General features: G+C 50.4%; 4 protein-coding genes across 4 annotated transcripts; 1 reads left to right on the top strand and 3 right to left on the bottom strand.

Moving 5' to 3' along the window:
• Positions 1-4,751: 4,751 nt before the first annotated feature.
• Positions 4,752-6,460, bottom strand: BO88DRAFT_458632 (cytochrome P450; the record flags this gene model as incomplete). The annotated part of the gene is made up of 4 exons (XM_025711055.1): positions 4,752-4,905; positions 4,965-5,131; positions 5,220-6,332; positions 6,398-6,460. 4 exons carry the CDS (start codon positions 6,458-6,460, stop codon positions 4,752-4,754), a joined length of 1,497 nt encoding a protein of 498 aa, XP_025557541.1.
• Positions 6,461-11,296: 4,836 nt separating this feature from the next.
• Positions 11,297-12,347, top strand: BO88DRAFT_375603 (2EXR domain-containing protein). Its single transcript, XM_025704340.1, has one exon. The coding sequence runs from the start codon at positions 11,358-11,360 to the stop codon at positions 12,192-12,194; it is 837 nt and encodes a 278-aa protein (XP_025557540.1). The 5' UTR covers positions 11,297-11,357; the 3' UTR covers positions 12,195-12,347.
• A 24-nt stretch (positions 12,348-12,371) lies between these two features.
• Positions 12,372-14,587, bottom strand: BO88DRAFT_475607 (sodium:solute symporter family protein; the record flags this gene model as incomplete). The annotated part of the gene is made up of 3 exons (XM_025711883.1): positions 12,372-12,506; positions 12,574-13,628; positions 13,687-14,587. The coding sequence occupies 3 exons, from the start codon at positions 14,585-14,587 to the stop codon at positions 12,399-12,401; spliced, it is 2,064 nt and encodes a 687-aa protein (XP_025557539.1). The 3' UTR covers positions 12,372-12,398.
• A 517-nt stretch (positions 14,588-15,104) lies between these two features.
• On the bottom strand, positions 15,105-19,457 carry BO88DRAFT_475598 (5-oxoprolinase; the record flags this gene model as incomplete). Its single annotated transcript, XM_025711882.1, has 8 exons — positions 19,378-19,457; positions 19,124-19,309; positions 17,909-19,070; positions 16,755-17,857; positions 16,594-16,700; positions 16,261-16,539; positions 15,992-16,193; positions 15,105-15,922 (listed from the first exon to the last, which is right to left on the bottom strand). Exons 1-8 carry the CDS (start codon positions 19,418-19,420, stop codon positions 15,105-15,107), a joined length of 3,900 nt encoding a protein of 1,299 aa, XP_025557538.1. The 5' UTR covers positions 19,421-19,457.
• Between the last annotated feature and the right edge of the window lie 1,755 nt (positions 19,458-21,212).

Raw genomic sequence — 21,212 nt, 5'->3', positions numbered from 1 at the left:
CCACCAGTCCCAAAGAGGAAAAGCCTGCGGGCAGCCCCAGTCTTGGCCCGGCCTGTCGCTGGTGGCACTGCTATCCGCCCAATCACTACCGAAGGCGCTAGTGTCAAATGGGGAACTTGGAAGTATCTTCGGCCGTCCAAGTGTCGGAGCCGGTAGAACCCAAATGGCAAATACCCTCATTATCCTGCCAGATGGTTCCCGGGGCTAACCTGCATAGGCCATGGGATTCAGATTATGAAGCAGCGAACGAACGTCTCCCATCCGAGACCTGAGAAACAAACAAGGTCCGAAAATATGACTGGAGTTTGGGTCCTATCTCTATTTACCGCTTTGAGATTAGGCAGACCGCATCACTGGGACCTTCGGGAGCCCTGTACCTGGCAACTCCCATCTTTGGTAGTTTATCGAGTGAGTACCACTGGAAGGAAATTATGGAGTACTAACTACATAAGTTCAATTGGGCGGGTGTACCTGGTTAGGCCCGCCATAATACCAAAGAAATACCAAGATAGATACTAGATACTTGGACTTGGTTGCCTCAAGATACTAGATATACTAACAATATGGGTACCTGATGTACCTTTAAAATTACTTCAATACTGTATTGGTTTAGTACCCGAGGTCAGGTCCGGTCAGGTCGGGTCTTAACTCTCTTTTTCTTGTTCATCCCTTCTCCCCTCCCTTCCCCCCCTCGCCGCCATGAACACATGGAGTCTGCGACCCAGTCAATCACCCAGGGGTGTGTGGAGGCTGTCCATCGGCAGTGGCAAAAAGCGGCACGCTACTGATCGCGCCTGCAGAAAGTCAGCTACCTCCAATTATCAAGATACTGGCGAGGGGGAAGTAACAGCCGACCACTCAGTTCTTTGCCGGCCAGCCCATGGAGGCTTGCATGGGCTGCGGTGGAACCTGGTCGGCACCCCCCCCCCCCCCTCTCCCCGGCGGGTTTCCGGGCGAATCACCTGACGCGCCGCGGGCCTGCGATCGCAGTAAGCGTCGCCTATCTGAAGATCCTCAAATGTAACTATGAGTTCATTTCTGCGCCTCGACCTTTGACATCGACGGACAGGAACCGGTTGACCCTCACGGAACTGTTTTCCAGACAATGTCGCCCAATACACCGATCAAACCACTCACCCCCCGTCAACCCGTTCAGGCGTCCGCCTATTCGCCTCAGGCCTTCTTTCAGCCTATGGGCCGCTGGGGTTATGCGCTACGCCATCGCATCGCACACGCCTCGTTTGACCGAGTCATTCGGTGGCAATGCGATGTTCCAGATCGTCGTGCAGCGAGCGCTTGCTAATTGACATCGTCGACTAGAGTACACAGTAGTGCTGTCACTTGCCCCCCCTCGCAGAGGGAGTTTGATATTAACCCAGTTGGGAAGGACACACATGAAGGGAGGAGCCTGATCTCCACCACAGCCAGTGACAGAGGCTTGGGTCGTCCAGCCAACATCACACTCGAATCACACTGGACGGGCTGAGACCGAGACAAGACATGCGCTCGGGTGGAATGACGGGAAGGAAGGGGAGGGCTGACACGCTACGCTCCGTACGAGTTTCTCTTGGACCTACGACATTGCATGCGTCCATGATAAGCGGGTCCCTAGTGTCATCGTATTAGGCAAGAGGTACGAGGGTAGGTAAGTATGTAAATAGGCTTGCCTTTTGTGTGTCTTTTGCAACAATCTTGCGCCATGGGTTTTACCGGCCGGTAATAGACCCGTCACCTCACCCGCATTGCAGGCAAAGTTGGCTGTCTGCATTTCAGGTTGCAAGGTTTCGTGACCGGAGAATGGGCCTAAACATACAGTAGTAGTAGTCCCGCGTATTGGCTCACTCATTGGTGGTAATCGGACCCTCATGCCAGCAAGTGCGCCATACTAGCAGGCCTCTGTGTCTGTTACCTGTATGTACAGGAGACTAGGGCCAGCAGATACACAGTAACGATGCGCCACCAGAGCTCGGGCACCGATGGGAAATCTGATTCCCACGCGAGCAATTCCGAAGTCCAATCAGAGGTGACACAAATGTCTCAAGGGAGAGCCAGATATCCTTGGCGGTAGGAAGAGTAAAAAGGCATGGTCGATGGGAAGAAAGTCCAACCAGTCCAGCCGAGCTCGATGCAGCAACCACCGAACAAACCACCGACACCTCAGCCATCAACCTTCTCAATTCAGTAAGTAGCCGATCATGTGAGGCCATGATCACGCCCATCCTTCCCGTTTTGCATGGATGTTTGCTTGCTCTGGTACTATCATCCCTTTCCGTCGCTGGATTCAGTCGCCTCTTTTTTTTTCCCTCACTCCATTCATTCTCTTCTCCCCTCCCCCCCTTCTGAGCCCTCCCCTCCATTCATCACAATCCACATCCCCTATCGGCTAGGAGAGAAGAGAGCCATCGCGGCCCCTACCCTAGCGTCCGCGATTATCGAATAATAGCTCCGATTGCGGGCCAAAACATTCTGAGTCCACGTCGCCCATCTCGGAGAAATGGGAGGGTCCAATCCTGTCGACTCAATTCACCAGGTGTCAGACTAAGCCATTCGGAAAACGCCCGTCGTCGTCTGGGTTGCATCACCTAGCTTCAATTCTTGTCGACAATTTTCTTTCGTTTGGCGTCCACTAACCTCAACAGCTTTCCTGCATCGGTGGGCGTCTCCGAGCGCACCCAGACCTGGTATTACCCTGGTCTAGTGCAGCTGTCACGCCTCCACTCATGTAGATTAGGCTGAACCGACCGTTCTAGGCAGGTGTGACCCTTCACTTGACTCTCCGGAAACACAGGGTACACTATCAGCTGGCAGTATCAGAGGCCTAGATCAACATCAGGTAAGCTCGAGTCTATTCCTCCGTACTTCACAATCTTGTTGCCAGGCATGTTTGGATTCCAGTCTACATTGCCGAACATCACCGGGATGTGAGAGACAAGCCTGTAGCCAATCATCCACCCGCTGAAGGGAAATCCTACCCATATTGGTAAGAGGCGATCGCAACTGGCGTGACATGAATCCCCCCTCATTTCTCATATTGTCGACGGCCTGTCACTGACCTTGTCTTGTCGAGATCGTGCCAGTCATCGTCACCCATCGAAACATCTTCCGGTACTAGCTGAAACGTCGGAATCCTGTCACGCTTTGTCGCTGCACATTAAGCCTATCAGCATGACAATGCCTGGCCCAATAAGGCCCACTTTCCTTGACCTCGGCCACACAACAGAGCAGTGGAGTCAGATGCACAAGTCTTCAAAATGGGTTTACCTTGGCACAAAATAGATTGAATCCACGGGGGAAGGTTCTCGATACCGCAGAGTCAGAAATCGGTGAAAGGTTTGGCCATGTTAAGCTGCACTTGCGACAGTCTGCCGCGCATGGTTTAGCAGTGAAGCGTACCAATAAGGATCATACATCGGTGGCGGTTCAGGCTGTGCGTGCTAAGGATCGACGGCAATGTTGTGAGAGTCTCTTGCCCTTCAGGCTTCTTTTACAGAGCACGGACGTGGCAGTCATGGACTAGCCATCTGCGGGTTCAGACTGACTACAACACAACTACTCGATCATTTGAGCTACCTCTTTGCTGTGAGGTTGCTGGTAGTCTGGGCGAAACCGGTATGAAGGTATCTTGTCAGATTCTGCGGCGTAAAGCACCGAGCTCCGACCCAGCGTCCAGTCCAGAACCACGCTTCCTGGTGAAACCCCAGGTCGATTAACATAGCTGGAACAATTACCGGCCAATGGGAAATTATCGTTTCAAGTTTTCGGTTTTAGTTTTTCTGCAAATGTTAACGGTGTGATACAAATATCAGAAACGAAGCTTAGATGCCATCCACCACATTGTATACTGAGCTGCCGAGCATTCACGACCGAATACCACACTGTCGCTCCCTCTCTGCATCCTCCTCCGTCACTAGAACAATGCCAGGCTATGCTGCATAACATCCACAGCAACGCTGGCTTCTCTCGCTGGGAGATGAGCTGTTTGGAGGAAAAATGATCGGTATGATCAGCCGACACCACACAAATCTCGCAGGATCCCGTGTATTAGCCTTGTTAGAGCATTCCTTCGTCACACTGGATCAGTAAGCGGGAATTCTAGACTATGCGACCGTGGGAACCGTCCAGGCTCAAAACCCTGTTCAGACGTCATACCCTAGCGACCGACCATGTCATAATGAAGCATGTAATCATCTTCCACCCAGCATGGGCAAGCTGGGGATTCCCGACGATGCATCGCAAATCCCTGGCGGTCGGAATTTGTTTGCGCTGGACACGTCGCCTCCCAAGCGCTGCCACAATGCCACATGACGTCATGCGCTATCGGCTTACCGCCAGTGCCTTTCCACTTCGGGAAGTCCTGTTGCCATCCGCAAAGTGCTGGGTTCCTCGCTGATTCTGGTGGCTTCTACGTCGGTCTTTACGTTGCTGTCGGATACCATTTGTTAAGGTACTGTGACTACATACCACTACACACTAAACTTGTCCATCAGGTCAAGTACCGGGAGCGCGCTGTATCGGCGGCACTTACCGTGGGCTCTTTGACCCGAGCGGATGAGGTTGATTGGATAGTTTGTAGAGAAGGACAACTGGGAGAACCATCATATTATCATTGAGCTCCAAACAGGAACACCACTATCAACTTTCGCCAACATAGATCAAGCCCATATGCTCTGGACACTAACAGGTCTTATTTTAACCCTGTACACAAACTCCCATCCTCACTAGACACTAACATGTGCATCAATGGCTTCCGTCTAAGCCCGGGGGGTCAGTTGAACCATCAATCGGTTTTTTTGCCACAGCGTCCACGTATTTTGCTTGTCCCAGCCGACTGATTCAGGTGCCAGGTTCAGATCATAGTGGTATAGGACCTTGGCTAGGATGAGTCGCATCTCATGATAGGCGAGACTAGTTCAGATGTTAGACATGCTCACTAGAGCACTGTCACTATGATAAGGGGAACTCACTTCTTCCCCAGACAGTTGCGAGGGCCGAATGAAAAGGGCTGGCAAGCAGCCTTGTTGTCGCCAGCAAACTGAGGGTCGTTACCCCATCGCTCCGGAAGAAAGTCGTCTGGCCGGGTGAAGTTTCGTGGATTGCGATATGTCGCCCAGTGGTGTACGGAGACAGCCGTCTGCATGTGCACATTAGTCTAAGGCTGTACTTGCAAGGAAGAAAAAAAGAAAAAAGAAAAAACAGGTTAGCTGAGTAACTTTGCTCACATTGCCAGGTATATATTCGCCGCAGATTTCCATACCCTCCTTCGGAGTGAGACGGGGCATCCCTGTCGGGACAGGGGGATACATTCGAAGGCCCTCGTCGATACACATGTTCAAGTACTTCAGCTGTGCCAAGCGCAGCATATCGATGTCCGAATCTCGCTCGAAAGCGTCTCGGACCTCCTTGGTGATTTTCTCCAGTTTGTCGGGGTTGAGCAACAATTGGTATGTGAGGCCGCTCAACGCCGTTGCAGTGGTTTCCGTCCCAGCTACCATGAACAGTTGTGAGTTGGCGTACATCTCTTCACGGCTCAAGCGCAGGGACTCTTTCTGCGACATGACCAAGCCCCAAATGTCAGGCCGATCCAAACTCTGGTCAACCCGCCAGTCTACCCTGTCCTTGCATGACTGGTAATGAGACGCTTGTCGCTTCTTCAAGGAACGAGGAAGAAGAGTGTTCAAGAAATAGGAACACCATGGATAGTATCGTGCGACACGTCGGAGTGAATTGATCTTCACACTGGAGAAGATCGATGTCACCCATCCCACGTTGCCGGTACCTTCCAGCAGATTCAGTGGGTCCCCGAATGTCAAGTCACCCATGATGTCGAACGTGGTCAGATTGTACATTAGAACCATTTCGATCTTTGCCTTGGGATCTGCTTGGACAACTTCTCGGAGCTTATCGATGAGCAAGTCCGCATAATGAGCGATGAGCGGCTGCTGCTCGCGCAAAGCCTTGTCTGAGAAAGCATGTGAAAAATTTCGGCGAAAGCGTGAATGATCGGCAGCTTTGGCGCGAATGACGTCCGGGGTTCTATTCAGTGTCGTACCGAAGAATCGCATGTCCTTTTCAGTGGACTTCTTTGTTGCACTGGCATGGCCGTAGATATCTCTCCACCCTTCGGCGCACGAGTAGCTGACTTGATCTGGCGAGATCCGGACAGTGTCTCCGTATGCCAGATGCAGATTTCTCACCCAAACATGCTCATCGCCCATAAGGGAGTGATACATATGCACCAGACGGGTAATCGCCGCCAGCTTCGGACCGGTGATCTTATGCAGAGGGTTGATGTACAACTCGTAAAAACATTTTCCTACCAAGGAGAGAACTAACTGTGATCATCCAAGGCACGTGTTAGCAACCGCCAACCCCTTACGTCTGGATGGGTTGCACTAACTATACCAGCTGTTAGTGCTAGGTAATGCCCCTGAAGGACCCCTTGAATACTTTCGTGGATCATGCTGAGGTTCGGAAATAACAATAACCGGCAATCAAATGTTCTCAGAATAAGCGCTGGTTGGTATCGAATGCACGCTGCTGTGACGGGGCTAGGAATGCTATTTATCTCCTTCACTCTGATGGAGGAGTCGTCTGACGTTGCAACAGCCGGCCTGATTATGTCGAGGCAAAGCTGCACAAGCCCAGTCAATGCTTTATAAAGCCGGCACACGACCCGCTGGCTGCCAGCTAAGCTGCATGAAGCGATTACCAGGAAAAGGCCTCGGCCCATCCCCCATACATAACTCCGATGCAAGTGATGCTCGGCACTAGAGCTCCGATGTTCCGATGAGGGATAGTTACAACGTGTTATATTCGAGGCCTTGATGTATGTTCTAATTTCGTGGGCATGATTCGAGCTATACCAACCGAGCGGGGAAACAGCAAAGTGGAGTTATGCTGCGGCACATCGAGAATTTGAAAGAGGGGTTATGTCGATCGCCGACCTTCTCGGAGCGAATAACAGAATCAACATTAGCGTTATGCCATTGTTCCAGGACATTTGGGTTTTTGCATAATTATCCCGCCGCTTCTTTACCGGCTATGATCTGGGGCCAGATGGAAGTCTGGAATAAGAGCAAGGGTGCATTGGAATACGTGTATAGACCTTGTCACATGTCGCAGATTATGCTAATTTGCCTGTGCACAACGCCGCGTCAACGGTCGCTGCAGTCGGTATAACTAACAGGCAAAGGATTGGTCTGCGCTCGTGCCGTTTCATCCGGCTCTGGTGGTCCAAAACCAACATCCAGATGTAGTGTTACCCTCACGGGGATACCCTGCAGCAATAGTTGAAATCTATCGCTATGCAAGGCATTGTCTATCATCCAATGACAAGCTACGTTCATAAGCCCTGCCGTTTGTCTCCAAACTCAAATCCAGCCAGTTCTAACATGAACACTGACGTCTTTGACTCACCTCCTTGTACCTGATATTCCCACTCTATTATGAAATGTCTACCTGAACAGCCACTCGGATTGTCGGGTCAGATTGCGAACGCATAAGACCGCCACCTATACACTCACCCGCGTCGTCTCAGCAGCCAAGCGACGTAGGATCGATTACCTCTAACTAGTGGTTAGTGGATGGTAAGCAAGCACTATGATTTATGACGACGGAGTTCGTTGGTGAGCTTGCAGCAGCAATGACATTCCTTCCGTCGAGCCGAAAATGATCTATCGCTGGGGATGGTCGGCCCGGAGGATCAACTAAGCCAGCTATGCTACGCTACGCCATCCTTCCAAGGGCCGAGTCGATCCTCGGTGTTCGGGAAGGATCAGGAACATATACCTTCTAAGTTCTATAGTACTCTGAACCTGTGGGTCAAGATGTGCAGGTTTGCTACTCGAACAGTATGGATGCACGTGAGGTGTTCGTCGCTCTGGATGTTTACGCTTCTAAGAGTCTTGTCTGTGTCTGTTTGTATTCTGTTAGGCGCAAATGACTAACATACCACAAAAAAAGGTGTACAATTCTACGTATTTGAGGCATGAAGCACCGCGTCGGCTACCTTCGCATAGAGTGGAAATTCCCTCAAGCCTTGTTCTGATGGATTCCACACACGACCACACTGCTAGCATGAAACTCCACTTTATCGTCATAGACAAGTTCATCTCAATTACCAGAACTATGTCATTGTGCAGGCAGCCAGATTATTTCAATCGATTTGCACGCATTCAATGTGATAGACATGTTATTTTGCCATATGGTCGGAAATCCCGGGCCTTCCTATTCGGGATCGGATGTTGGTTTCTTATCCCGAGCAAGGGTAATTGCTTCTCCGAGATCATCGAATAGAATGTCCCTCATGAACTAGATTTCCCTCCGTGTATCTCCACTCTGGATTTGGACTCCATCAACATACGCCATCTTGATGCGGTACAAGCCTCCATCACCGGACCCGCTGTCTGGCATCGACCCCAGCATTGCTGCCTACGCCTACCAGGTCGACCAGCGTAACGTATGAATAACCATAAATGCCCCCCATTGCTTTCAATTGCAATGCCTTTTTTTTTTTTTTTTGGGGGGGGGGGGGGGGATCATGTCCTCATCCTGCAGAATGCAAAGTTGGTCAACCCATAGATATCGGGTTCTCAGATGACGGCATGCCGAGATGGCGTCGGAATGACAGATGATTAACACGAAAACCGGGTAATATAGACTTGGGGGGTTTTCCAAGTGACAGGAATATTTATGGTCGACATAATCATTGGCATCGCAAACAGGCAGCCAGTGAGTGAGATATCCTTTCCCAGTTGATGTGTTCGGCTGGAATACTCTGTGAAATCAATTTGTTCCACTGCCGTTCATCCGAAGTACCATGATAAAGAATATCTGAAAGACTGGTTAGCCAATCACTTTGTGATAACTAACGTAGGGCATGATCACCCGGGGCCCCGGTTTTGAGTGAACCAACACATAGTAGTGTAACGAAGAACCCAAATTTTACTCTTTTCAAGAAGACTGCATTTATTCCGAGAAGACATGCAAATAGATCTTACTATCGCGATCGAAGTCATACACACTTTTTTTAAACTCTTTACATCCGCTGCGAATATACACTCACTGCAAGTCTCGCAATACCTTGATCGCTGTTTCAATCGATCGTACGTTCCCGAAAGGCAGTCTGCCCTACAGCCAGTCCCGCTCTCTGGCTTCTCTTTTGTCGCATCCACATACTTATTCCGCAATACACGATATATCTGAGTCTCATGTGTCTGCATACCTCACAGAGATGGCCATTTGAGATGGAAGTACACTTATCGCATGTATCATGAAAGACATCGAACGGTCACATAGGGGACAGCACTTGTTGATATTGGCTTTGGTAACATCAATCTTGGCATAATGGGCAGACAGGCAAGATTTCCTCATCATCATCAACATGGTGTCCAAACTGTGTTATCGTGAGTTCAGCGAAGGCTAAGCAGATAGATACAGTAAGTCCGGATGTCAACTTCATCCCTAATAACTTAAGTCGCACGTTATCTGTCCCGGTCGGGTCTATGCAAGATGATGTGGCATGGTGTTAGTGGCATGGTGCAAGGATTACTAACACCAGCGCTTTGGACAAGACAGTGTCTTGATATATGGCTTAATGCAGTGAAGAACAACACACCACGTAATGAAGAGCAGAGAGCAAAAGAAGGGACCGAGGAAGTATGTAAAAACATGCAATAAGAGGTTGCGATCGCCGGCGGCGTCAGCGCAACCTAATTAATCTCTATAGATCATGTTTATTTACATCAAATATAATAAATGCCATACTGTAATTCTAACTTGTTAAAAGCAAGGATGGCAAACGCAACCTATGATAGCTTTTGTACATTTGTTATTACTACTATACTCTTGTCTCTGAATCCAACAGTGAGGTCTAAAATACTAAACCTACTTGAGAGTAATACTGGAACTTTGTATATGCATAGTCATCCATGTGGGAGAGAAACAGCTGACCAATGGTAGTTCTACTGCTAATTTCTCTTATCATAGGTCTCACTTCGGTACTGGACCGTCAGCGTATTCCCTTAAGCAAAATGACTCTAATCATCATGTTTTTTGCCCTATGGGAGGACTAGTCCCTAGTCTTAAATAAATTAAGAATTAGTATTAGACAGCCTCACACCCTCCCCAAATATTAAACCTGAATTAATGCTTCTTCCTCTGTATGATTTACTTATTAGAAACTATATTAAGGTAATCTGTCGAAGCACTAACCGCTAGACCAAAAACGATATATCGCACTAGTCAGCCAGGCGACGGAGAGATATCTGTCCCAACATAATCTTTATTAGAAAGCTTACTCGTCTAAACCTATCTCTTATAACACTCAGCCTGAAGGCCTTTCTTGTTAACTCTTGAAAAATAGGCGGTCAGGGAGCTGGTGCGCAACAGCGTCTGTGGTCACGTGATCTAACACAATGAAATATATGTCTGAAATGTAATCATCGATTTCTCTGTAGTATTTGGAATAATTCAATATTGCCATGAGCGCACTTTATTATTCACCGTGAATCCACGGTAAACTGCCAGACACTGCCAGAAGGTGTTTCCCGTTAGTTTGAAGTTTATCTGTGACCATAGTCATGCGATAACACGTGGTTCGAGTAAGATTCAGAGTTTGGCAAGGCTGGATACAAACAAATTCAGAAGTCAGAATAAGATTGCAAGGCCCTCCGCCTATTTATCGACAACTTCTAAGACAGCACAAAAAGCCCCTCTTTCAGCTTGTTGAATCTCTCGGGTTTTAATCATTGACGACCGCTGACGACCGCCGGAAACCATTGGCGGCTACTAGCGACCATTGACTACTACTGGCGACCATTGACTACTAGCGACTATTGACGATCACCAGCGATGTTGGTAACCTATGAGAAATGTGCATAACAGATCGTTCCCCACAATGAATGTAATAAGCCCCTAAGTATAGTTTCAGGAAAATGGTCTGCGAGTCAAGATCTCATCGATTATTAACTGTGCGGATTCTGTTGGCTGAAGTGCGGCTGAGAGGACGGGGAGCCCTGTGCTCCACACCCTGTAGTTGTATCTACAAAATAGATCATCGGGGCGTTAAATATAGACCACGTGCAGATATCGAATAAGCAAAGAAGATGATCCCACACTGGACTAGTATTATTCAGGATATGACCTATCAGGTCAACCTTTGACCTTGCAGGGGCTCTGCTTATCCCTGTCCGCGGGAAAGCTTGCCCGGTGGTGAGAACTTAATAAAGCCATCGCAATCGGCATCTTCGATATGGCCACATCTCGACTACGACAGCCATATCCATTTCGCCTCCACCCGTGTCAAACCACCCTCTTCCTCCGCCATTGAATGTTCCTCCTATCATTATCTCATCACCATGCTCGGTCCAGAATCCCCAAATACGTCCGCCAAATTCCCCAAATTCAGCCTTCTCCCCCCGGAACTCCGCCTCTCCATCTGGCAACACTCCCTCCCCACCCCCATCCACCAAGGCCTATACATCTACCAAAGGGGGTGCTGGGAGGCCCACAGTGTATCCAAGGATGAATTCCACCTCAGCTTCAATCTTTCATGCCTCACCACTATGAAAGTAGACGTGCCTCCGTTCCTAGTCAATCACGAGGCGCATTCGGTAGCGCAAAACTGGCTGCGTCAGCAAGCAGGAACCCTCCTCTTCCACTGGACTACTGATGGCTTCCACTTCACGCGGCCCTTCCAGCCGGCTTCCGATGCCCTATATGTGCCGGACTCTCGGTACCTAGAGTTTCTTTCTGAAGGCCCAAATCTGGCTTTTGCCCCTGAATACGAAGGCATGAATTACAAGACTAGCCCGCCTGCGCTCCCGCGCCTCGCTTTTCCCCGGTCTCTACTGGAGCGGGAGAAGAAGGTCATCACGTCGGTGTTTGATATGATGGAGTATCAAAATTTTGAGGAAGTTTTGGTGGTCGAAGATGTCTCGGATGACGATGAGGGGTGTCTAAGTGTGCTACCCCGGGTGCAGAGGCCTTTGGGGTGGTCGGTGGTTCCTGGGTCGGAGACGCTGGTGTGGCTTAATTTTGCGAGGGCATATCGCCGGGAGGGGTATCGCAAAGACGATGATGCAATTTCGTTCGCGCGGTTGGTCGAGCAGGCGAGCTTGGGTATTGGTGCGTGGGTTGACTGGGAGTACGATAGACTCCTTAAGGTCCGGCAGGTATGCGCAGTTTGGGATTGAGGCGTTGGAGCTCTTTGCGTGGTGTTCGGAGTGAAAGATTCATTTACTTTGGTTTGGGTAGCGATTTTCGATGTTAATATATACTGATGCCTCATACATGAAGAATAAGGAATCATGGAGTTCAGAAACAGCCTGTAGAGCAGGCTCTTTTGCACCTCTGCTCGGAAGTTCTAGACAAAGTCATCTACAATGTTAATGTTATCTTCATACTGGCTGTCCAGTTCGCAATTGCTCCTTCCTATGCCCCCAAATCGCCCTGATATCACTCCATATTCCTCTCGAAATATCCCGCAAAGCCCCAGCACTTTCAACCTACCCCGCATCTGTCAGTAAAAAGACCTTCTGCAATGCTCATAATGATGTTGGAGACATCACTTACCACCGGGTATATCACACAAATAAGCACACTCGCCCAGACCCAAATGAATGAGACAACAACCCATCCCGTAAAGAACTCCCTATTATACACATACCTTGTCCCGAAGAGGGTGAAAGGAACGAGGATCACGGCAATCGCAATGAAGATGACATTTGCTGTCCAGGCAAATCGCTCAGCTTTTTTAACCAGAGCAGGGTCCATGGGCTCTATGGTCTCAGTTTCGAGATACTCAATTATATCGTTCTTCGGTTGCGTGGTCGGTTCACTCGGTGTTGCAGTCGTTGTAACTATTTCGGCATCATTGTTCTTCTTGGCTGATGTCTCGGTCGAGGTCTTCTCTGGTTCGACAGGGACCCCTGTAATACTGTTCGTTGCCGACGTGTCGTGGCCACGTTTCCCTGGGAATATCAAACTCAAAAGCACAGCGGAAATCGTCCCCACCCCAAACGAGGCCAAGTTTCCAGCCACGGCATTTGTGGCATCGCCAGTAGTCGCAACGCTGATCCCGCCTGATCGCTTCCACGAAGTGATAAACCAGACAATGATACCTAAGCCAAATCCGATCCAGGGGGCGGCGATAGCCGCAACAGTGGACATGCGGTCCCAGAGCAGAATGAGTCCTACAGGAATAGCTGCTCCGCCGACAATCACTCCCAGTACTGTCAGGAGCCAAGTGAGACTGACGCCTGCAGCATTGAGAATGGAGCAGAATGCCGCCAGGACGATGGCGTAGATGACAATGCCCCAGTGGCTGACACGCACGAGTGTTGCAGAGTCAGTGTTCGGGCGGATGTAGGTTTTGTACACGTCGAAGGTTAGTAGGGAGGACACGGCGATGAGTTCAGCGGAAGTGGAACTAGTCACGGCCATGAACAGGAGGATGAGCATGAGTACTGCGCCGCCTTTTCCGAGAAGGGTGATTGCGGTTGCTGGGGCGGAGAGACCGGCGTCGACTTGAGAAGCCGATAACGGGTTGGGGTATGTTGGGAACGCTGGGTTGCTGGTCAGGGCTGCGCACCCGAGACCCATCGCTGTTGCAAAGCCGAACGGAATGCCTAAGTTGATTAGTACCTAGTGAAAAGACATGGGTTTTGGGAAGGCTCTGTCACTCACCATACCAGGCAACGCCTCCAAGCATATATGCCTTCACAGATGACTCCGGTCGCGACGCGATAGCTCGCTGCCAGTAAGCTTGATCAAGCCAGACAGTACTGAACCCCGAAACAAATATATCTACAGCGAAGATCAAACCACCCACGGACCGAAATGCAAGATATGATCCATCAGTATTGCGATCGATCGGCATATCTCGCGATGCCTCCTGCAGCAAATCATACAACTTCCCAGGGCTTCCGATCAGGTCACTCGTAGCCGACACCGAGAAGCCGAACACCAGTATCGCAATGAACAGAATAACGGTATGAGTATAATCCGCTATGAAAGTAGCCCGCAATCCACCGACAATAACATACGCCGCGACAACCGCAGGAATAAGGAAGTTGGCGGCATACACATTCATCCCCGTGATTGCCGCCACCACCTGCGCGCCACCTAGCACCAAACAGGCGCTAACAAGCATATTCGTAGCCAAACCATTGTACAAGTATGTGAGGTGGGCGATCTTGCCATGTCGGGAGAGGACGATCTCCGGCATGGTGTGTGCGCCCGGTGCATTTGCTTTGATTTTGACGGCGATCAGGGCGAAGAGGAGGATCTGCAGCGTACCGATGGCGCCGTACCACATGGGTCCGCAGACGCCATAGGAATATGCGAAAGTCGAACTGGTTAGAAGTGTAGCCGACCATGTCCAGGAGGAGACAATTCCAGCGGAGATCAAGCCTGGCTTGACAGATCGTGACGCGGTGTTGAATTCTTCGGCGCGGTGGGTAGAGAATTGAGTATAGCGATTTTGAAGCCAGGAAATACCTAGCATGAATAGGGCGAAGATGCCACCGATTCCGATGACAATACCATAGCCCGCACCTGGTGGTAGGACTCGAAGCTCGTGAGACATGATGGGTTTTCACACAGTGGTGTGATGGGGATTGATGCGACATGATGCATGCACTGTCTGCTGCTAAAGATATAAACCCTCTTGGAGAACGATAGGCTTATCATGGTTTGACGTGATAGCTGACGCCGAGCACGGCCGGTGCTGCTCGAAAACGGGATGTGGGTGATAACAAGGGCTTTCCTTGCATGTTCTCTCCAATCAAGATGGTGAATGCTTCTTATCGCGGATCATCCCAGCAGTTGGAGAAGTCGCCGTTGGAGTAACCAGCAAGGGTCTGATCCGGCGGCGATCATTTATCAGCACTCGATAAGCTGGACACCGTTCTGTAGCTGTCAGTCCTATCAATTTGATTCTAGACTACGCCACAAACAGCCCCCAGCAGGGCTTTTCGGTCGATTGGACGCCTGGGCGCTATTGATCCCTGATAGGTCCCCGCAGCGTTCTAGGACCCTCTAGACTGTATAGAAGTGGACTGATGCCTCAGTAGTATGTAGTATACTGAGAATCAGGAGTCTTACTACACCTGCTCAGCAAGACTTCTAGCCGCCTCTACCGATCCGTTGGCGATGGGAACAAATCCCCTATTTACCTTGGCCTGATCTTTCTCAATCTTGCCCTCGCCATCACTCTTGCTCCCATACCCACCCCCTCCAGGCGTCTCAATAACCAACCGATCTCCCGCCCTCATCTCAACCGAATTCTTTCCCCCAATCGACACAATCTCCCCGTCTTCCCCTTTAACCCACAAGTTCCTGCCACAGCGACCATCTTCTCCCCCGTCCATTCCATATGGCTTCACTACCCGCCTCTCAGACAAGATAGATGCCATCATCGAAATCCGAAACTCGACATCCCTCACTACCCCGTCACCGCCTCTATACCTTCCTTCTCCGCCACTACCACCCCTGAAACAAAACCTCCTGAGAAGAACCGGATACCGTCGTTCCAAAGACTCCGGATCTGTGATTCTCGTGTTCGTCATGTTCGTGTGTACACCATTCGTGCCGGACCATGTCGGACCCGCTCCACTACCTCCTGCGATCGTCTCATAGTATCCGAAATCGTCCGTACCGAAGGAGAAATTGTTCATGCAGCCTTGGCTGGCGGCACAGACGCGGAGGGTCTTGAAAATTACATCAACGATCCGTTGCGAGGTGAGGACGTTACCGGCGCAGACAGCAGCGGTTGGAGCTGGATTGAGAAGACTGGGTTTGGGGACGTGAACGGTCACGGGGGCGAGGCAGCCGTGGTTCAGCGGAATGTCGGAGTCGACGATACACCGGAGGGCGAAAATAATGGATGAGTATGTTATGGCTATAGGGGCATTCCAATTGCCTTAGAATTCCCGCGGTGGTCAATAAGGGTTAGTCACATGTGGGTGGTGGTGGTGAAAGATCGGCTTACCGTAGACTTGGGGTCCAGTGCCTGTGAAGTCGAATACCGCTGAACCATCGGCCTCATTGAGTGTTACTTTGAGACAGATCGGTGTTCCATCGTCCATGTAGTCAATCTCTTTCAGCTCTGTTTGATGGAACTCGCGCGCGAGACGTTTGAAGAGATTGCGGATGGCGAGCTCGGCGGAGGATTGTATCGCTTTCATATATACCTAGCAGACATGCTTGTGAGTTGTCTGGTCTGACGAGTTAGAATTATTATTGGTATGATTGGCTCACCTGAACAACTTCCATCGAGTACTCCTCAATCAGCTGGTGGATGAGCCGGATGCCACAATGGTTGGCGGCCACTTGGGCTTTCAGGTCCGTCACATTGTCTTGGTACCGTCGGGTGCCACTGGAGCCAGGATACTGTGCTGGCTCATCGCAAAGCAGCCGGGCAAGTCCGCCTTCGTCCAGAACGCCGTCTCGGATCAATAGAAATGACTTGAACAAAGCTCCTTCTTGGGCAAGTTCCTTGGAGGATGGAGGCATCGAGCCAGGCAGGATACCGCCGATCTAATCATCTTAGCCGGAAACATTGATACAACTTGGAGGGAAGGGTGCACGTACATCAGCATGATGGCCTCGTGAAGCTGTCCAAAAGATGATATCCTTCCCCTGTGCATCGAATACGGGAGTAATAACAGTGAGGTCTGGGAGGTGAGTACCCCCATATTCTGAACAGACTGATTAGCACGGTGAGTGGATGGTAAAATTTCCCTCATACGAACCAGGTGCATTAGACAACAAAACATCTCCCGCCTTCAACCTCCCCTTCCATTCTTCGATCTGACCCCTTACTGCAAAGGCCATGCTACCAATCATCGCAGGCACATGGGGGGCGTTTGCGACCAGAGACCCATCCGGACTGAACACAGCGCAACTGAAATCAAGCCGTTCCTTGATGTTCGCGCTCACACTCACCTGTTGCAGTACGCGGCCCATCTGCTCCGCGACGCTCATGAAACGGTGGCGGAAGACGGAGAGCTGGACAGGGTCGATAGTCTCAGTGGTAACGTTGCGGCCCTTCTCGGAAACGTTGATGTCAAGGATCAGCTTGTCCCGCTCGGATGTTGCTGATGAGCCTGGGCCCACGAGTATCGTTTGCGTTTCATCGACCACAAGTGCCGGACCTTTGACCTTCTGTCCGAGAGGGATAGACTTGAGGATGTATACTGGTGTGTCTGTCCATCCAAGCTGATCAAAATAAACCTTATTGGCAGCCTCAGCAGCAGGGCATTTATCTGCGGGTACGGAAGGCTTCGTTAGGACTGAAGCCGGAATATCAGGCGAAGGGGCAGCGAAAGAGCCTCGACCTATGGCCCGAACTCGAATGCTGTCAACGAATACATTCCGATCTGTAGGCGTGAAGCCAAATTGTTGATGGTGTGCTTTGACAAATGTCTGCAACATATCATGGGTCTGGTCCACTGCAATCATAATGGTAGTCTCGCTTCCGTCATAGCGCATGTTAAGAAACCGGTCCACGTCCACGTTCAGTATCCCGTCATTGCCTAAGAGATCTTTGGTGGCTTGAGCGAGTTCCTCCAAGTCCGCTAATATTGACGGGAGGTTCGATGGATCGTATGCCTTTGCGCAGGGCCTCTGGCCTTCTTGCACGACATCGGCCAGGCCGATACCATAGGCAGAGAGAATCGAGGAGTGCTTGTGGATCAAGACCTTCTGGATACCAAGAATTTCGGCAATGGCACAGGCGTGTTGACCTCCCGCTCCACCAAAGGATGCTAAGTGATGCTTCGTTGTGTCGTAACCGCGAGCCTCTGTCAGGCTCCGAATTGGGCCACACATGGCGGAATTCGCAACGTCGAGGAAGCTGCACGCATTTTAGCCTCAATCATATCTCGTATCCCAGCGACAAGCTTACCCCTGCGCCACCTGCGCCCAGCTCATTGACTTGCCCGTATCTTGGTTAATCGTTGCCGTCAAAGCTTCGAATTTGGCAATAACAACATCACGGTCCAAGGGCTCGTCCTCGTTAGGACCGAATACAGAAGGGAAATACTCCGGAAGCAACCTTCCTAAAGCCAGATTGGCATCTGTAATGGTCAATGGGCCCCCTTTGCGATAGCACGCAGGACCTGGATCCGAAGAGGCACTTTCCGGGCCAACAGACATCAACCCATCGCGCCAGAATAGGATGCTCCCTCCACCGGCAGCAATCGTGTTAATATTGAGTTGTGGGGTCTGCATCGAGATTCCCGCCGTAGTGGTCTCAAATATATGATCCAATGTCCCGTCATAGCGACTAACATCCGTGCTCGTTCCTCCCATATCGAAGCCAATGAGTGGGGCTTCTCTGACCTCGTCATAGCAGGTACGAGCATACCCTACCACTCCACCAGCCGGGCCAGAAAGAATCGAATGCAGTCCGGAAAGTCTATGCGCAGGGACCAGTCCACCATCGGATTGCATGAATTCCAGCTTGGTATCCGACTTGGCAATATCTGGGAAACTGGTCAAAAACTGCTTCAGATATCGTTCGATTGTCGGTGTAAGATATCCGTCAATGAGAGCAGAGTTGCCTCGAGGAACAATCTTAGTCCTTTGCGATACAGCATGCGAGAGCGAGACATTCCCAAAGCCGATCTGTTGCGCCAGGTCCCGGATCTGGAGCTCGTGATCGGGAAACGTGTAGGCGTGCATCAGACATACCGCGATGGACCTGTACCCGTCTGCGTATATATTCCTCAAGTATGCCTCCACTGCATCGAGATTCATTGACTTTATTATCTGGACAGTTTCTCCCGATGTACCCGTGAGTTCTCGTAGTACCGGCGGCGACGAGAGGTCCATGCTTCGCAAGTCGGTGTCGGTGCAGTTACGCAGGGTCACGCGCTCTGCCACCTCAAAAACCTCGGAATATAGTGTTTCAGGTCTTCGAATTGAGAGATCGAACATGAAGGGTCGCGATTGATTGCCGATTTCCAGCAAGTCTCTGAAGCCCTCCGTGATGAGAAGGGCAGTGGGCTCGCCTTTCCTCTCTAGCAGTGCATTTGTCGCAACGGTTGTTCCCATGCGTATTGACTCTGAACGTAAGATTAGCCTGAAGAAAGGGTCGTAATTCAAGATTGTCTCCCACCGATATCCTTTGTATCCAAGCCTATTCCTCGCGGAATGCTCGTTTCGTAGTAAATTTCCAACACGCGGCGGATGGCTTCCGTCGGGGCATCATCGTAATTCTTGGGATCGACAGATAGAATCTTCATCACGATATCTTCCTTACCGGGGACTTTGCAAATGCAGTCGGTGAACGTTCCTCCGCGATCTGTACGGTCGGTCAGTCGCTTGATATAGTATATGCAGCATTATCGGGTTGAATGTGGCGCAACAGACCTATAGAGATCCGCAGCTTCTGTCGAGGTTCTACACTTGGCATTATGAATAATGAACACGAATATGGTCATTGAATGTGGATGAAACCACAATTGTGGCATCATTCAACTCATATGTCAAGCCTACAGATCGTGAGACGGGCCTCATCGGCCGAGAGTGGAGGTGAAGGTGGAGAAAGTCACCGGCCCGTTATCTCCAAGATTTCCCCTCCCACCCCTCATCTTCGGCAGGACACTGCAAATCTCACAGTTTATCAGGAAAGTCAGCGGAGAGAACTGCCTTGTCTGTAGTAGGGCTTCCTGTCAGTATCGCGTACCCCGCGTCTTATCGCAGGTTATCGGATGCTCGCTCCGATAGTATCTGATAAGGCTCTGGAGCACATGAATTGCTGCTCGCACAGCACATTAGAATCCTCTGTTCTCAAGCTAGTTTGTCTACCCATGTCATTCAAGATGTGGGCACGTAGTACTTGAAGGTAACAAACATGATACAAATTCCACATATGACCCTGAACAGGGCGTGTTGTCAGCATCAATCGCAACAAATGTAGTCCAGATACTCACAGATTACTGGGAGATGAAAGCGACCAAGAAGCCGGGGGTAACCCGTTGCGAACTGATCCCTACGCAGAGGCAGCTGGCTTGAAGCTATTTGGCACGTACATTGTGTCATCCATAATGCGACGAGCGATTCAAACAGACGAGAGGGACTGGAATATTAGTTCGCCATATATCGGCATTTCAGTCCGCACAATAACCCCCATAGTGCCGATAGGATGGCTACTTAGGTCAGCGGCATTCTCGTGACCGGGTCGGTTATGTTTCCATATACCGAACCTCCCTTGTGGGAAACTAACCCCTATCTTTGCGAAAGCTAATCTCGGCCATGCATACTTTCATTTCTTTGTGCTGCAAGGAGTCTCTCATTCCTTGTCGAGTGAGGGTACACATTGAATCCTCCTCACTCTCCAACCTTTGTTTAATTCGGCCCACTACCCGTTCACCCAACCAACTTTCAGCCCAATACAGGGCCCGCCCGGGTGCACCAAAGCTTAACTGCTTCTGATACGAACCCGATTAGACGTTAGGATGCTTTCAGCCTTTCAGTGGGTGGGCGGACCACTTCCGCGCCGAATTTGAGACACATTTCACATTCCGCACCACTGGGCCAATACTTCCTTGTCCTCTGTCGAAATAGTACCCATCAATGATATCAAACCGAATAAAGAGAACAAAGAATCCACTTCCTTTACGGACGAGCGATCGGACGAGCGATCTAACGTGTGACAAAAGTTGAAGCTTAGACTAGACGGTCGTTGTGTGGTTGGATGTCGGCACTGAACCCGAATTTCCCGCAAAAGCATCCTATAATTCACCCACCGAGCGCTGAAGAGCGATAGTCGAATAGAGCAGCAAAATATTGCTCCAAACGGAAGAAAAAACATACAACAGAAGGGATTCGCTGGTGGTCACCCACCCAACTACTAACCTCCCGGCGTGTGGCTTAAGTACGGCTGAGCGGACGGGAAGCCCTGTTTTCCACACCCTGTGGTCGTATGTACTTTCTTCTTTTCTGACACAATTGATATAGATAGGCAATAATGTTAACGGTCATGATTCAAAGCCCTATGGGCATAGATTATTGGTGCGGGACGTGCAGTTGGCCGATCTGCAATGCACAATCGATATCATGACAAGCCGCTTTTCTACTCCACTCCTCAGCAAGCGGATATCTACAGGGAACCCCTTGCCTATGAGACTAGAGACACCAAGCTACTAGTCACTGACCCGGAGCTCCCCGCGGGGCCCGTCCGCGACCACTTTAGGTACTGAAAG

This window comes from Aspergillus vadensis, assembly GCF_003184925.1.
Source record: "Aspergillus vadensis CBS 113365 unplaced genomic scaffold BO88scaffold_36, whole genome shotgun sequence".
NCBI lineage: Eukaryota > Fungi > Ascomycota > Eurotiomycetes > Eurotiales > Aspergillaceae > Aspergillus > Aspergillus vadensis.
Note: the sequence above shows the minus strand (reverse complement) of the source record. Positions and strands in the feature narration are given on the sequence as shown.

Coding starts and splice junctions, on each gene's coding strand:
- BO88DRAFT_375603 (XM_025704340.1), top strand. CDS start 11,358: ATGCTCGGTCCAGAATCCCCAAATACGTCCGCCAAATTCCCCAAATTC.